The sequence below is a fragment of the Lepisosteus oculatus genome, chromosome 2, assembly GCF_040954835.1.
Source record: "Lepisosteus oculatus isolate fLepOcu1 chromosome 2, fLepOcu1.hap2, whole genome shotgun sequence".
Classification (NCBI taxonomy): domain Eukaryota; kingdom Metazoa; phylum Chordata; class Actinopteri; order Semionotiformes; family Lepisosteidae; genus Lepisosteus; species Lepisosteus oculatus.
In genome coordinates, this window is record NC_090697.1 from 69,196,749 (window position 1) to 69,213,696 (window position 16,948).

Consider the following 16,948-nt stretch of genomic DNA (forward strand, 5'->3'; position numbering starts at 1 on the left):
GCCCTGGGCTGCCCAGCAGATGGGATTCCTCCGACAGGGGTTTCCCTCAGTGTGCCGAGATCCTGTTGAAAGGATTCCCTCAGACTGCAGCGAAAAGGAAAGGCTGACAGAGAAGCGTTTAGCACAAGAGAAGGAACCTGACCGAGACAGAGGGACAACAAGCAAGTCTGTCAGTAATCGCTGTGAAACAGGGATCTTCTTCTTCCCCCGATAATTTCGCTTTCTTATGTCCCTGCACGTAAGTGCCAATTAAGAGTCCGACAAGGCAGTTGTTCAACTAGATAATTACAGAATGAGATGACATTCCTACTATTTGTACCTTCAGTATCCGAGCTCTTAACATGAAGATTAGCATAGTGCGTGAAGCTGTGTGCAATTTGAATACTCCTGTGCCACTAACTGCTGCATCTTAAGAGGACATGCCCTGTGAGCAAGATCACTCGTTCCCTGCTTTTAAGTAAAGGAGTACACACAAAGCTACCTTGCATTTTTCAAATTTAGCTACTCCAGTCCTGTTTAACAGTTTGTTTGGTAATGCAGAGAGGACATAAGCAGCTGTCTCAGCAGTAACACCTAAAGCTCCTGAGCGCCCAGCAAGTCAAGCACAGTAAATCCAGATCAACTGACCCCTCGCTCCAGGGGCATCAGCCCACCCTGAGTCTCTGCCAGGACAACCCAGCTATTAGCTAGCCAAAGGTGTTGCTCAGATTCCAGCTTTCTGGCCCACAGGACCTGACTGGCACGCCAGCCACACGTCGGCCCTGCTGAAGCACATGGAAGTCCTCGTCTGTGCAAACGGATGTCGATTACTGCTTGTCCATTGTCCACAGAACACTGCTGTTCTGGTCCTTGGTTTAGCGTACTGCTCACCACCCGGTCTGCCAGCTGTGATAGTGTCTCTGTGTGTTTCAGGGTGACTGGAGGAGAGCTGTTTGAAGACATTGTTGCCAGAGAATACTACAGTGAGGCGGATGCCAGGTACGTTCATCCCTTGCTTTCTGTTTCCCTCCTTCCTCCCCTCCCTTTTCTTTTCCTCTCTTTCTCTGCCTTAGCTTCTCTGTGCCTCTTCTGGCGTTCCTGACGCCCTCTCTCACATGCACACAAACTGGAGGAATCTTGCACCTCCATCGTGAGCTGCAGAAGCAATGTTCTGCTCACAGCAAAGCTTGCTTTGTGTTCCCGTAATTCCATTTGTCAAAGTGCCTAATCAGTAGTTTGCACAATAAATAATTAGCCAGCAGGTAGTTCTACGCACAATTAACAACAATTAATATTGCCTGATGTGTCTATGTGGAAGAAAGAAAAACAATTTGGAAACTAGAATTAAGCAGTTCATTGTGTTTTAAGGGTCACATATCACACTTGTTTTCTGAACTTGCATGTCATCAAAGAGGAGTTTAATCTAGAACTAGAGATTTCAGAACCAGGTCCAGACACCATCCTGCCTCTCTCTATCCCTTTCTGGTAGCCTTTCTCTTCCTTTCTCTTGCTGTCTGCTCTGATCTCCGAGCTGTCCACCTATCAAATACTCTCTCTTCCTCTCAGCTTGTTGAACTCTCTCTCTCCCGCACCACTCATGGATGCCAGAACAGTGATCTAGCTGAGTCACGTTAAGTCGTGTTCAACTGCAGAAAGGTTCAGACTGCACTGACCACAATACCACACTTTCTGTTGTCACTTAACACCCACGTCAGGATGCCAATGGGCACTTTCCTTACAGCTGTAGAGAGCGACAGGGCTGAAGTACTGGGGGTGGAACAGGGACCCGAGCTTTCTTTTGCTAACTGGGTGGGTTTTCCCTTCCTGACCTGATGAGCAAATTTTGTGGGCCCGACGTGTTTCTGTTCTGCAAAGCTTTGTGCTGAAGTGCAGCTGTAAGGCCTTTCCAGCCAGATGAGTGTTCAGTGGGCTGTTTCAGTGACGGGGGGCTGCAGTGCGCCCGTGGGTGTGCAGTGGGTGTACTGAGCTTTTCAGTGCAGTGAGAGAAGCAGGTGTGTATGGCTTAGGCTGCCTGTGTGGGCCTGTGTGTCTGTAACATGCTGTAACCCCTCTGCTTGGACTGGGGGTGAGAGGCTGTGGGACTGTTCTCCCATTAGCCGTGTCCCAGTGGGTCAGTTAACGAACCTTGTTCATTTCTCACTATCCAGGCCACCGGTGATCCCCTTTTCCCTAGGAGACAGGGAGAAAATAGGGCTTTAATTAGTGAAGATAATTAGAGCCTGGGTCTGCCTCTTATGCACTTATTAATTCTGACTTAACTCTTTTGAGGCTTCAGGGGGTTTTGGAATTGTGGTTGTGTGGTAGGGAAGTATTCTGTACCCAGTGCTGCTTTTGTGTTTTACAGGACTGTAGATCACCCTGAGCGTGTGTGTGAGTGTGTGTGCAAGAACACATTTGTTACTGATGCAGGAACATTGCTTTCTTTCTTTGCCGTTCTCAGCTTTGCCCACCATGAGGGGTGAATCATCTCCGTAACTAGACATAGAAAGGCATTTTAATCAGATTTAATCGAATTTAATTATGCTGCTTGTCTGGGTCAGTGCATGTAGTTGCTGACTGCTTGAAGCCATCTGATACCATGGGGCAGCAGCTCCCTTCCTCCGCCCCCTCTCCAGTAACCTTAACAATGCCAGTTCCTGGATCGTCAACACTCCCCCCCAGGCAGAGCTGTGTGAGCCTAGCATACAATTTCATTGCTGCTGCAGCCAAGTCTGTGCACAAGCTCTTGGTCCTTCTGAGGCTTGTGTGCTGCTCAGAGTTCAAAGAAGGATCTGATACAAAGACAGTTTTTCTGCAGGGCCAAAAAAGGATCGGATACAGTTTGTCTGCAGGGCTTGTACAGCCTGCAGAGGCAGGGTGTGTGCTCATTGGATGGTGTTGAGGGTGTGTGTGCGTCTTCCCACAAGGAGGAGAAATGTTAAGAAGCATATGGTGACTGACAGTACTGCAGTATTAAAAAAGTAATGAAAACTATATGGGTACACTTTATAATATGTCCAGTTTAGCTGAGAGACATTGTCAGGCTACGTTTCCTTATACAGTATACGTTGTCCCTTGCAGGAGGCTGTGTGTGTGCGTGTGTCATGCTGGGTGTGTCGTACTGGGGTGTTGGGGTGTATGTTTGCTGATCTTGGGTGCACCCCCTCTCGCCCCAGTCCGTCTCCTGCCCACTCCACAGACACTGAGTGGGTGGGTATCCCCGCGAACTGGCTTTCTGCTGCAGCCATTAGTCATGTCCTCGAAGGAAAGGGACTTGCTTGTGGTTTTTTCTGATTAACGCTTTATTAGAATGGCAAATACGGGTGCAAAGGTGTCCTTTCAAAAAGCTTCTCTGGATGTTTTCTTATTATTCCCTTTTACAAATAATTTTCATTTACATTTCAAATTAAATTTCCCACGCAGTGGGGGGCAGAGGTTTCTACCTACGGCACTTACTCAGTGGGTGTTGGGTGTGCTCATCTTTCTTCTTTCATTGATTACCGATTAGAAAATACAAAGACACATGAAAGACATTTTTAGTGACAAGTGCACACAATCCCAAGCGAAGCTCTCCTTCTGTTCTGGCTCTTTTTTGCTGCCTCCTCTCTCTCTCTCGTTTCCTCCAATTGCTCTGCTGTCTCTCCGTGTCCCTTTTTTATCTCTTGCTCTGCCACCCACTCCTCTGTCTTTTCTCTCCTCCTCTGTCTTGCTCTTTCTCTCTTTGCCCTCTCCTCTCTCTCTGTGTTGTGTGCCGGGCTGGTCTGTGCTGCAGTGTTGTGGTTAGCCCTGTCTCAGAGTCTCATCCTGTTTAAACTGTTTTGTCTCCTCACTCCTCCTCCTCACCGAATTCACTCCTCTCCTCACCCCTCCTTCCCTTGACTGTGCTGCCCTGTTCTCTTCCTCTGTCCTGTTACACTGCCCTCCTCCGTCCCCTATGCCTCTCTCCTGCCTTCCATTCCCTACCCTTTCCCTATATCCCTCTCTCTTCTGATTCCCTTGTTTCCCCTCCACTCCACATCACTCCCCTCCATCCCCTCCTCCCCTCCTGTTCCCGATGCTTTTCCTCACTTCCCTCCCGATCCATCCCTGTGCTCCCTCTCCCTCCTCCCCTGCATTTCCATCCCTCTCTCCTCCCTCTGTTTTGTCTTCACAGTCACTGTATCCATCAGATTCTAGACAGTGTCAATCACATTCACCAACATGACATAGTTCACAGGGACCTGAAGGTCAGTATGTGTAGTGCTGTAATGTCCTGGGCTGGCCCTGCCAGCGCGTCTGTCTGTCTGTCTCTGGCTCCAGCACTCTCAGCTTGCTCCCGCTGCACTGACTCCTCTCTCCCCCCCTGTCTGACTCTGTGGCAATGCACCCCCTCTCTCTAACCTTCACCCCGACTCTGACTATACAGCATTGCTGGTGGCGTCATTATTTGGACTAGTTCCTGTGTTCCGACCTGTTTATTTTGGTTATTTCATGTCGTAAAGCATTATTGGTTGAAAAACATGTTGTTTGTATGTATATGTGGCTATACACTACATATATATACAAACGGTTGAGCACCTACATATATGTGCATCTGTATGTGTATTTACCGATGTGTATATATGTCTGTTTTATTGGTGTATCTTTTTTTTTTTACTTTGGAAAGGACCCGAATTAAACCATGAGGTGTGCAAATATGTTACTGTTAAGACTCTGAGTTGTGTTACTCGTTTCAAGAAAAAATGGTCGCTGCTGGAAGTTACCAGCGCTGATCTCTGATGGCAGTACGCCAGCTTGATAGCGAATATCTGGACATCTGTAAAAAGACCCTAGCAGTCCAGGGGTCAGTTTTGTGTACCTGGGCTGGAGCAACTGCATTTTGTCAGTAACTGCTGCAGGTCCAAATTCAAAACAGCCAGACCACTGGACTGAAAAGGGTTGAAACAAAGGTCTGCTTTCAGCCATGATGACATAAGCAGTAGTTTTAACAAAGCTGCAAAATTCAAACCGGCGATATTCCCACAACCCCCCGGTCTTGTGTTTTAAGCACTGCTTATGTCATATCTGCTTTCAAATCTTAGCAAGGCAAGAAGCTCACTGCTGCTCAGGGCCAAGGCAGGGGCCGTATAACAGTAACATATGATCCGACGATGCCAAGCCAAGTCCAGTCCCTCTGCATGCCCTCCCAGTGCCCCCAAACACCTGCACTTTACACCCCCCAGGTCAGAGAGCTGAGCGGGCGACAGAGGAGGGAGGTTGGTGAAGGGGCTCTGCTGGGGCCAGAAAAGTATTAAATTTCATACATTGAAATGAGTGCAGAAGGTCAAGGTCAGTTCAGCACACACACTGACGCTGTCACCCTGTTAAAGCATCTTAATCTGCAGGGTGAGATTTCCTGCCCTGTTCTATTCAACAATGACCAGGAGGCAGTGTTTGCACTAGCCATTAGGCAGCTTTCATATGGAAGGGCTGTGTTTCCCTGCTCGTTGTGGGGTACTGAAAAAAACTGTACTTTTAAATTGCAGGAACAGGCAGGAAATATCGTCTTGCAGCTCCATTGCTCTTATTAGGTCCCCTTTCGCTTTTGGATGAGACCTGTTGGCTTACAACATGAAAAAGATATTTCTGACTGAGTGCAGATACCTGCAGGACCCTCGGTGTAACGATACTCTGTGGAAAAGCAGAATGCTTTAACGGAGGCGTTCGTGGAAAATGCTCATGTGCACACAGGAGCACTCACACACCACCGCCCACAGAGCAGGCAGTGATGTGACCTGCTCAGTATTAATTCATCCTAAGACCTTTAAAACATAAGCACAGGCTCCTAATTTACAACTCTGAACTTTTACTGCTGTTGCAGTTAGGGCAGAGTAAATCACTGCAGGGGACGGAGAGAGACACTGTAACAATCTCAAGCTTTCCACTTCCCTCTGTCTCCCTCCCTCCCTCCCTGCTGGTCTCTGTCTTTTGCTGTGTCTCTCAGTTCACAACCCCCCTTAGTCAGGATCTATGAAGAGAACATGTGAGAGTCAAGGGGAACGAGGCATGGAGAATCGCCCTCTCACAGCACATGTTGTCATGAATAATTGAGATATTCAAACGGAAGATCCACTCTCCTCCTCTCTCGGTCTCCGTTTTTTACCGGGAGGAAGGAATAGGGGTGGGTGGGTGATGGAGATCTTTCTGTCTTGTGATCAGCTCCCTGACTTGGGATATCAGTGCGCCACTCGAGTGAAGGAATAAGTGCAGGCACCAGAGGTGCTGAAGACTACAGCGGAGTGGCAGTGGGTCTGTGCCTGGTCTCTTTCAGGACAGACACCCCCTATCTCAAATCCTAACAACACGACACTGAACCAGGCAATTCTTGCCAGCCAGCTCCAGTGCACAGACAGCATGGATTTGTGCATGGGGGATATGTTTATACTTTCTACGGCAGAACACGTGTGCATGCGTTTTAAGCATATTGAATACATGGTATATATAGATATAAAATCTATATCGGTATATCTATAGTAATATAGATATATCCCAACAGCTGCATAGCACAATTTTCATAACTATCCCCCCAGTTAAATCTGTGAAGCAGCTCCAGGTCTAGCTTGGGCTTTAGGAAAGTGACAGAATGTTGTAAAAGTGAGAAGCTGCAAGAATTGAATGGTAGCGCAGTTTGCATTCCCCCGCTTGCTTCAGTGTCTGGGAGGTATCGAGGTAACCTTCCCCGGAAAGCAAATCAGAGCTTCAACACTCCCCACCTGTCCTGTCAGAGACTAAAGACATCTTTGCCTCTTTTTGGGATTTTGAAGTGGCAACAGCTCATGATGGAAAATAACATTAACAAGGATTATGGACGCTATGTCTATATGGGCAAAAATGAAATCTTTGTCAAAATCGTGCCCAAAGCATTGCCATAATGCTAATTTGTTCGTCATAACTACAATGTGTGTCTATCAGGTTTGTGTATTTAGCAAAAACATAAAGTACAGGTTTAAAGCTAAGCAAACTCTCAGCTCCTGGCCCACTCAGTGCCATCCAGCCTCTTGATTAGTTAAGTCAACTAATCAATTGGGCAGTGTAGCTTCCCCGGTGCAGAGTGGAGTGGGTTGTGTTGGGTTGGGTTGAAAGAGGCAGCTGTGTGTTGAGTACACCCTGCCCTGGCCTGTGCACGGGACTGTAGCGCTGCTCTGACTAACACGCGCCCCCTGGTGTTTGCATGCAGTCATTGCATCCAGCAGATCCTGGAAGCGGTGCTTCATTGCCACCAAATGGGCGTGGTGCACCGAGACCTGAAGGTGAGTGACAGGTCATGTGATGTGGTGTCCGGCGTGTGCGTGTGTGTCTTTGTGCGTGTCAATTTCTCTGTGTGGGTGTTTGGAGATGGGTGTGATTTTGTGGCTATCGTTGTGTGACAAATTTCATTAAGAGAATGGAAGCACAGACTTGGGTAGTTTGTGCTTGTGTTATAAAGGGAGTCTTTTATTCAAATACCTATATCTGTATTTCGATCTCATTCACGATTTCTGAAAGCTATTGCTTTTTGGATGCTTAATTTATTCTTTTAGCACAAACATAGTTTTTTGCATGTATATATATGTGTGTGCTGTGTGCCACACACAGTCATAACAACACTTAGTTTGTGTGCAGAATAGTCAAATGAGGCTGCTGCTGTTCATTTCTGGTCCCCAGTAGTTAATTGTGAAGTCTAGTCCATTGCAGCACGACTTAACTCAGAAGACCAGTAGGTGCACCTGTGTGGACTGGTGAGTTGTCAGATGTTGGGATTAATGTGGTCTCATCATATCTGCCAGTAGGATCAAAAATAAAGCAGAGATCCTGTAGGCTGCATGGCCAGTATTCAGTATTTTTAGTTTGGTAATTAGAAGACAAATGGTTTTTTAACCTGATTTAAACTGTAGGCACAGGGATTATCTGATGACTATACAGCGCTCTATATTCCATGATCAATGGAGTGTATGCTCACTGTAGGCAGGCAATTACAGGTCATACACGAAGTGATTGAGTCACTGTAGACAGCTGGGCCTTTGATCCAGGTGATCCTCAATACAGGTTTGAGTGCATTGTGAAAGCACCTTGAGCATCGTCCCTTACTGTCTCACTTCGTGCCCGATGACGGAGATAAAGTCTCCTTTAATTTTTTACTGTATACATTTGTTTTATGGTTATCCTATGCTGTGTGCATGTATTCAGTGCATTTGCAATTATACTCATCTGATGGGGGAACAAAACTACCGTAATTGTGCCTTTTTCCAAAAGCTTTTTTGATGTGTTAGCTGTGTTGGATGTCAAAGATATTTTAACTGGTGTCCTGAACTGTGCTTTCGGTCAGATTGCGTGAGTGTCCTCCAAGCCTTCGTGACCACATGTAATCTGCACCACACCTTGTACAGGGGAGCAGATATTTTCAGAGACCTGGAATGACTCGGAATTATGAATCTGACTGGCCTTCCTGTGCAGTCTGCTGTGTATGGCTTGCTAGCTGTGCTGTCTTGCATTGAGCGTGTGCATGAAGTGTGCCTATTCTGCATGAAAAGGAAGACTTTTTATAATGCTGAAGTTTAACCCTTTGTGTATTATGTTTCTTTGAATAGTCGGCGTGAAATCTTTTTCTTTAACCTTTTCAAAGATGCAATATCCAATTTCATCCAAGGAGGTATAGGAGTTGTTTTGCAAATATGTAGATGATGAAATTTGGAGGTTTGCATGTTTAGAAAACATAGCGCTTATTGTCATCCCCTCTCCAGTGCTGTGAAGATTTGCTGTCACTATCACAGAAGAATCATCTGTAGAACAGTTTTGTCCAAAAGAAGCCCAGAGCACATCAGTGCTGTTTGTGAGCAATGAGGGAAAGTGGTTATGGATCGAAACCTGTGCTGGCAGGGAATGCAGCTGCTTGTCCTCAGTCCAGAGTGCTCACTTGATCTTCCCGTCTGTGCTCTCTCTGCTTTGCTCCACAAGGGTGGCATTGCCACTAACCATCTTTCCTCCAGCATTTTCTGATCCCTCATCTAGGATATAGAACACCACATGATAGAACAGAATGACTAGTTTTGCCCGGATACCTCCTGTGAAACCCTCAACAATGTGACGGTCACAGGGGGACTTGGCGCCTCAAGGCAGTCGGGGCAGATTTTCCTTTAGCAATGTGCGTAGATGCAAGGATGAGGTCGCCTAAGGTGAGCCCAGGCCCTCGATTGCCATTGCGTCAGCACCAGCCCTTGGTTTGGGCCATGGATAGAGATCAGAGGTCCGAGAGGTAAAGCACATTGCTTACTGATCTCCGGTTCTTTGTCGCTGGTCGGAAGGCGGCATCCTGTAGCCATAACGATCACGGTTATCTTTTCTTTGGATTGGAATTGCAGAGCCAGTACGTTTTCTTCCCAGCAGTCCCCACAGCCTTGAAATCAGAAGCTGTCGGTCGGCTTGCTTCAGACAGACAGTCGATTGCTTCAGACCGATCATGTGTGTCCTGTAGGGGCTCAGCCTGCACTCGGAACTAGCCCGACTGCTGTTTGATTTCTAATCAATAAGTACTGGTAGAAATTGTCTAAACAAAATAGAAAAAAAAAACTAACAGAAATGTAAAATTATAGGAAAAATTGAAGTGGATAAGATAGCAGTGAAAGAGTATTGAAAGCAGCCCAGCTTGGCTTGATTTCTTTTTCGGCAGCTCATTCTGTGCACTGTGCTACTGAAGAACAGGCAGCAGTCAGTCACAGTCACAGAGTGGCAAAAGAGCCCCCAGTGTTTCTTTACAGCACATGACAGTAATGTGTGGGTCATAGTCATAGTATAGTTGACCTCTGAAATGGGTTCATGGGCCTTCAAAAATGTCTGCGGTTTGAGATGGTTTGGAGCTGAAGACAGCGGGATTCTGTGCACAATTATCAAGTGGAATTAAACAGTCCCTTTGGCCGAGAACTGGAAACCTTCCCACCAGTCTGAGGACTTGTTTGCATTTCACCACACGGAGGTGTTCGGAATTGGAATTGTTGATCGGAAATCAATTGGTTTTGTGGGATATTGTTTCTGTACTTGAACTCACGTTATGTTATTATGTTATCAATTATGTCCACCAGTCACACAATTACAAATTCAGGTAGTTCTTGGCATTTTTGTTTTTGCCAGAGGCATGGGCGACCTCTGGAAACTTCCCATGAAGTACTTTGTAAATTACAACTGGCAGGAGGAGCAATGATTTGAGTTTGTTTTGAATGTCGTTTGGGCTCCAGGTAATTAGACATAATATAAAACAATATAAAATTAAGCAAAAGTTACAACCAAAATATATTTTCCACCCCTTTTTGTATTCAGATTTTTTTAGTTGTTTCCTTATATCAACATTCACAAGAAGCCTCCACGTGTTCAGTGAAGGCACCAGTTCTCCAGCCGAGACGGAACTCGGATTCTTTTTCTACGTGTCCTCTCGTGAAGCTGTGGGGACACCCGTTTGCTGCAGAAGTATTGCACCCAGTGTTGAAAGGCATGGTGTCATGCCAGACAAGGAATGCCAGCTTTCTTTTCATGTTTCAGGAAAACTCTCTTGTATTGAAATTCAGTGAACCTGGAATTATGCGAAATTAACGTACCTTCATCTTTCTTACAGTATTTAGCTGTGACGATGTAACTTGGTGCAGTTTCATATGAACTGTATGTCAGTAGCCTTCTTCTCCTCCTAGCTAATGTGGTTCTTGTGATCCCAGAGTCCACACTACTCAATTCTCGCCCACTAACTCCACTTTCTCCCCCCGATTCATTCCCACTGCAGAATGATAAACCTAACCTGCTTGCTTAGCGCCGGATGGAGGGAGAAATGTGTGCGATTTGACAAGCATGTGCGAGCTGGGTCATATGTGACTGGGCCTATGTAAGGGCGTGCAAACTCTGGCAAACCTGTATAGTGACAAACCAGCTCTGCGGGGATCTGGATACAGATCTAAGACCATATAATTTGTTATTCTATGAGTGAAATAGGATCATGATTAATCGTGGGTAAATATGCTTGATCAAAACAGTATATTAAGTAGCAATGGCCTACAGTGCTGTGAATGTCAACAGTGCGGTACTGGGCACGTGCACCTTTGTGCTATCATCTGGAGTGTACGTGCTCTTGTGTGCATCGCTGGCTGAGTTATTGTGTGTGCGTGGTTTTGTGGAGCGAGGAGGACGCAGTGTGTAAGCCATGCTTCACTGCCTGCCTCTGCTCTGTTCTGGGCTGAAAGGAGTCTGCCTTCCTGTTCCTTCATACGCCACCCCTCGCCAGGACAGGTGCCCGGCTGCTTGCAGCACCTCTTGGGCGTCCGTGCAATCAGCACGCCGTGATTGATACTCAGGGCTTTAAGACGTCAAATAGTGGGCTGTCCCGTTCGGCATCTCGGAGCACCTATGCAATGGGGAAGGGACACCCCATCAGAAAGCTGAGATCCAGACTCATTTTGTCCTCCTTTTTCATGCTAGGAAAGAAGGGGAAAAGAAAATGCCAACAAGTGGGCCTTCTGTCAGGAAAAAGAGCTTTAGTTCCCCAATCCCACAGAAGACAGAGGTGGCGTGGGGGGGAGTACAGGGACAATGTTTGCCTTACAACATTGATCAGCAAGAGAAAAAAATAACAAAAGAGGGGTGGGGGGGTGAGAGAGTAGAAATCTTCTTTAAAAAAAACTGAAGCCAATTTAAAAAAAGCAGTACAGCAATTAAGGCAAGCAGGGGACATTTTTCCAGGCAAGAAGTGCAGAAACGGTAACCCTCTAGCCTCCTAGTTGGTACGCTGGAATACAGATGCGCCAAAGACTGCAGCAGAGAGAAACCCCAGTTTGCTTCAGCATTCTAGCAGAGAAGGAGTTGAGACTCCTCGGTGCTTTTCTCTAAGAGGGAAATTAGCAGGAGCAGCTGCAATGCAGAGGTAGTCACGACGATGATCAATTCAGCCAGTGTGGTGTACTGTAGGCACAGTACCTGTTCACTCTGCAGGTGTGTGTGTGTGCACGTGTGCCTCTTTCACCTGCCTCGGCAGAGGACAAGATAAAAATAAAATGCAGTGCGTTAAGAAGTGTGATTTTTATTTTAAAAAAAAGCACCGACAGCAAAATCTGCAGTGTGCTAGTCTGTCAGCTGGGATGGCACAATTAAAACCGTGTGCTGACAGAGATTAATGAGCAACCCTAATCTGGGACAGTCAGAAAGGGACCAGAGCTCCTCTCCCAGTTTCTAGCCCAAAAATAAGAAAAAAAAAATCATCCCCTGCAAGACTGTTTTTCACAAAGACAGCTGCGGGGCAGTTTCCAAGTTGAAAGATTTGCCAGGCAGTTGACTTTCCCTCATTGCAGGTGCAGGGGTAGAGCTCTCTTCCCCATTCTGAAAGCAGAGTCATGTGCTTTCCATTCAGCTGTGTGGGCATGTTTTCTGCCTGTCAGTCAGGGTTTGTGTGGGTGCTTCTGTACTGTATGTTATGTGCAAGTGTGTTCCTGTGCGTTGGTGTCTGTCCTGCTGTGCTTTTGTCAGTTCATGTTAGCTTATAAATGCGTGCTTGGCAGTGTGTTCGGTTGTGTGCTTGTCAGTTTCTAATTGTGAGACGGAGTGGTGTGGGTTTGTGTGTGCATGGTGTCAGTGTGCCGCTTGATTTTCTGTGTGAGAAAGAGAGTACAGTATGTGCTGTCGGTGTTGGTGTGTGCTGCTGGATTTGTTGAGTGTGTGTGGTCTGTGCTAGTGTATGTGATTGTGTATATATGAGTGTGCTTGGTCTGTGCTAGTGTATGTGATTGTATATGTGAGTGTGCGTGGTCTGTGCTAGTGTATGTGATTGTTTATGTGAGTGTGCGTGGTCTGTGCTAGTGTATGTGATTGTATATATGAGTGTGCGTGGTCTATGTTATTGTGTTTGGCTGTATTTGGAGCATGTGTGTGAGAGCTTGAGTGGTCTGTGTTAATGTGTGTCACAATATTTGTTGAATATGTGTGATCTGTGACAGTATGATCTGCTATTGTGTTGGTGTGTGAGGCTGCATTTGCTGTTTGAAAGTATGTGTGGTTTATGTTAATGTGTTCTGTGCTGCGTGTGGAGAGTGTGTGTGCTCTGTGTTAGTGTATATGTGATTGTAAGGTCTGTGAGTAAGGTTTGTTTTAATAATTACTGTTGTAATTAGTACTAAGTACTTAGTGGGTGCGAGAGGATACATGTTTCTTTCAGTGGTGTATGCGTGGATCGCACCTGTACAGCTGTAATCTGACCTCCCCCCATACCCTCCACACCCCTCTCTCTCCCCCAGCCAGAGAACCTGCTCCTGGCCAGTAAGTGCAAGAATGCTGCTGTGAAGCTGGCTGACTTTGGGCTGGCCATTGAGGTGCAGGGCGATCAGCAGGCCTGGTTTGGTACGTACGCACCTGGGTCACACCATCACTCCAGAGCACAACACAAGGGGGTTTCACATCATCAAGACAGACGATTAATTATTCAACTTCATGGCAGATGGATTAGACTCTCAAATGTGGAGCAGCTCCAGGCTTCAACAATTGACTTATGGCCTGTGACACCGTGAAAGGTTTTCAGCTGAGGAGCAGCCAGTGCGATTCCAGTTGCAGAGTTGTGTAATCCTCTGTAGGACTTGATTCTTGACAGTGTACCTGACATTTATCTTTGCATTTTATCACTACTGGAGTGCCAGCTGACAGCACTGCCTTGACAGCAAGTCATATCGATATCAGCTGCAAGGTAAAACTTTAGTTTCGCAATGCCGAATAAGTGTGCCCCCCCCAACTTTGCAAACTGAATGACCGGTCTAATGACAACTGTTGCGGTTGCCGTGACTGAGCCTGTCCGCGGATCAGAACCGTACTTTCTGAGCCGGGCCCTCTTTGTCCCGGCAGGGTTTGCTGGGACGCCAGGATACCTTTCTCCAGAGGTCCTGCGGAAGGAGGCGTACGGGAAGCCCGTGGATATCTGGGCGTGCGGTGAGATCCGTGATTCATGTTGCCACTCAGACGCGCCCTCTCGAGAAGAGAGCTCTTTCAGCGATATCGAGTCTGAAAAGCCAGCTTACGTGGCACGCCATGAGTGTACAATTCATTTAACACTTTCCGAAGCCGATGCGTCTGTTTCTCGGTTGCTTCTGACTGGAAGCAGTCTGGGTCTGTGTTATGACGTGATGAAGGAGAAAAGCTCATCAAGATATTATCTGGCAGCATGATCATTTTGGAATTATCTGGTTGCTAATACTTTCAGGATTCCATCTTATCATTTTTTTCTTTAATCATACGCTGTTATTAATTGCCGTGGATTAGTATTGTTTCAGAGGATCTCTTCAGCACCATTGATTGCATCACAGTAGCGATAGTGGCTTGCCAGTCCTTTCCTGCCTCTTGCTGTAGGCGGTATGTGTGTCTCTGTCTCTCCCTCTCACTCTGTCTGTTTGTGCCACAGGTGTGATTCTGTACATCCTGCTTGTGGGATATCCTCCCTTCTGGGATGAAGACCAGCACAAGCTGTACCAGCAGATCAAAGCAGGAGCCTATGATGTGAGTGTGCCTTGTCTCAGTTCGTGAGGACAGGGAGAGACTGTTACGGCCTTCCAGTCACGGATACCAGTTTGAACACCCCCTAAAGTCAAGGGTTTCTAACTTTCGCTTAGATTAAATAGTGGGATGCAGCCTGATGAACATAATTACCCGAACTGTTTTTTTTTTGTAGATTTGTCTATCCTTTTTTGCTATTTGTGATCATCACAGTTTTAGCCTGTGAATGTTTCGCTCACCTCTCAGCAGCTACAGGTGTGCTGCGGTGACCGTATGCTTTTGACAGACTTAACAGCAAAACAAAAAGGTGTTTTACTCAACCTGTGGCTGGAGACTGACTCAGATTAAAACTTTGACTTGTGGCCAGGTTTTAATTCCAAATTAGTTTGCTAATGGCAAGCAGGTCAAGGTTTCTGTTAAATCTGCGCCTGAGCCTTTTTGCGTGTACGTGTGGGACCTCTGGGGACCTCTCCTGTGTTTTGGGGGTCACCTGGTCCTCTTGTGTGGGTTGTGGCGCGAGATCTGTGCGGTTGTCCCCCCAAACTCAGCTCCTCCCCCCAACCCCACCTTCTCCTTCCCACAGTTCCCCTCCCCCGAGTGGGACACGGTCACTCCAGAAGCCAAGAACCTCATCAACCAGATGCTGACCATCAACCCCGCCAAGCGGATCACTGCACAGGAGGCCCTGAAGCACCCATGGGTCTGCGTGAGTATCGCCACCTCCACCCTCTCAACACTGACCCCTGGGGTCCTGGGGAGACCATTCTATTGACACCCATCGCATCTGAGTCTCAGCTTCTCTTATCTGAAACTCTAGTCATACATTAAAGACAGTAGAATAGGTCATCAGTATCTCTTCCTTCAAGAGTCCAGGTTTTTGCAGTAAAATTGTAATACCATTACAGTTGTTTGTACTGTATTAAAGCTATGTGAATTGTCATTTTTTTTCAAGAACTGCAGTGCTATGTTTGTGCTGTCAGAGCTGGTGCGAGTGTGTTGTGTATCAGCAGCTCCGTTCTGCTCTCAACATGGCACTACATTAGGCATAGATAGTTATGAGTGCTTCTACCACTGCCACCATTAATAAAACATGCCTGTGTGACACCCCTCTCTGATCTCCTGCTCTCACAGCAACGCTCCACAGTGGCCTCCATGATGCACAGACAGGAGACAGTAGAGTGTCTGAAGAAATTCAACGCCAGGAGGAAACTCAAGGTCTGTCTGCAGTGTCATCGATCCCTTCCTCCATTTGCTTCTCTATTGACTGAGTATTGAGCTTCTCCTCATGTTCTTGCGCAGCTTGATGAGATACTTCTGTGCTTCTGGAAACCCGATGAGCAGAAAGTGCTCCTTATCTGCTACCTTTTAGGTGATCTTAACTGATGTCTGGTCACCTGTACCTATGCCTGTCTGCAGGGTTCAGACAGACTTAATTAAATAAGCAAAGGGGGAGTGAAAGCAATTCACAATTGTCAGACCTAACAAGAGCAGAGGAATAATTACGGACGAGAGGAGGGCATTCATCCTCTTTAGCTCATTTGGCTGCTAATGAGCTAATTGATCTAAAGGACATCCTCCAGCTCTCTCTTGAAAGATGCCCAGGTATTGACTTCAAAGGCATGGCTGGTCAGCTTGTCCCACACTCCCACAGACCTTTGTTAAAAGATCTTCCTGTTCTCGGTTTAAAATGCATGTACACATGGTTTTCACTCGTGTCCTCTGGTTGGTGTTTCAGAAGTCTGTTGGGTTGACCTTTGAGGATTTTGAACACTTGTCTCGGGGGCCTTCGAAATCTCTGTTCAAAAAAGGCTCAGTTTGTTCAGCCTGTCAGTGCAGGGCTCTCCCTTCAGCCCCAGAATGAACCTGAACCAATTCCAGAGCTGCAGTATAATCTTTTGTAATGTAGAAACCAAAGTTTTCTGCTATTTTAATTGTGGTGTCACTTGTTAAGGACACAATCTTGTCTTCTGAATTGCTCCCTGACATTTCCTAGAAAATGTTAATGATATCATAACATACTGCAAGCACCTCCATCATGTTCATGAGTAGCCCCTACTAATTCAGTATTTCCCATGTTATATTTATGGTTTAAATTTCTGTTACCTGCATTTGATACATCGCACTTGCCTCAAAAATCGTATTGCAGGTGTTTGCAAATCTTGACTGGTTTACCAGAGCCTAGATCCTTGATACAGTAGGAAGAGCAGTGGTCCAAATACAGGTCCCTGCGGTACTCCACTAACTGGGGTAATTATATCATCCCAGTGTGAGCACTAGCCTCTTCTCTGAACTCTGTTTTCTGTCATCAACCAGTTCTCTCTCCTCTGCAGGGGGCAATCCTCACCACCATGCTGGCTACGAGGAACTTCTCTGGTGAGTGAGGAATATGTGTAGAAAAAGTTCATGACTCGGCTGAGCTGCCTTTCACACATCACTGTCGTGGGGACTGTTGAGCAGCGGGTCACATCAC

The 16,948-nt window shown here is 46.6% G+C and overlaps 1 protein-coding gene across 37 annotated transcripts in view; it reads left to right on the forward strand.

The window, feature by feature from the left end:
- LOC102696029 (calcium/calmodulin-dependent protein kinase type II subunit beta) overlaps window positions 1-16,948 on the forward strand; it is a 75,916-nt gene that overhangs the window by 16,743 nt on the left and 42,225 nt on the right. For 29 of the 37 annotated variants that reach the window (XM_069181837.1, XM_015358468.2, XM_069181897.1 and 26 more), the window contains exons 5-12: window positions 913-978; window positions 7,175-7,247; window positions 13,236-13,338; window positions 13,834-13,917; window positions 14,387-14,481; window positions 15,062-15,184; window positions 15,610-15,693; window positions 16,809-16,851. In XM_069181837.1, coding sequence (XP_069037938.1) covers window positions 913-978; window positions 7,175-7,247; window positions 13,236-13,338; window positions 13,834-13,917; window positions 14,387-14,481; window positions 15,062-15,184; window positions 15,610-15,693; window positions 16,809-16,851 — 671 coding nt within the window. Of the gene's footprint in view, window positions 1-912; window positions 979-4,132; window positions 4,206-7,174; window positions 7,248-13,235; window positions 13,339-13,833; window positions 13,918-14,386; window positions 14,482-15,061; window positions 15,185-15,609; window positions 15,694-16,808; window positions 16,852-16,948 lie in introns of all 37 variants that reach the window. The other 8 variants (XM_069181844.1, XM_069181951.1, XM_069181863.1 and 5 more) reach the window with 1 other exon arrangement.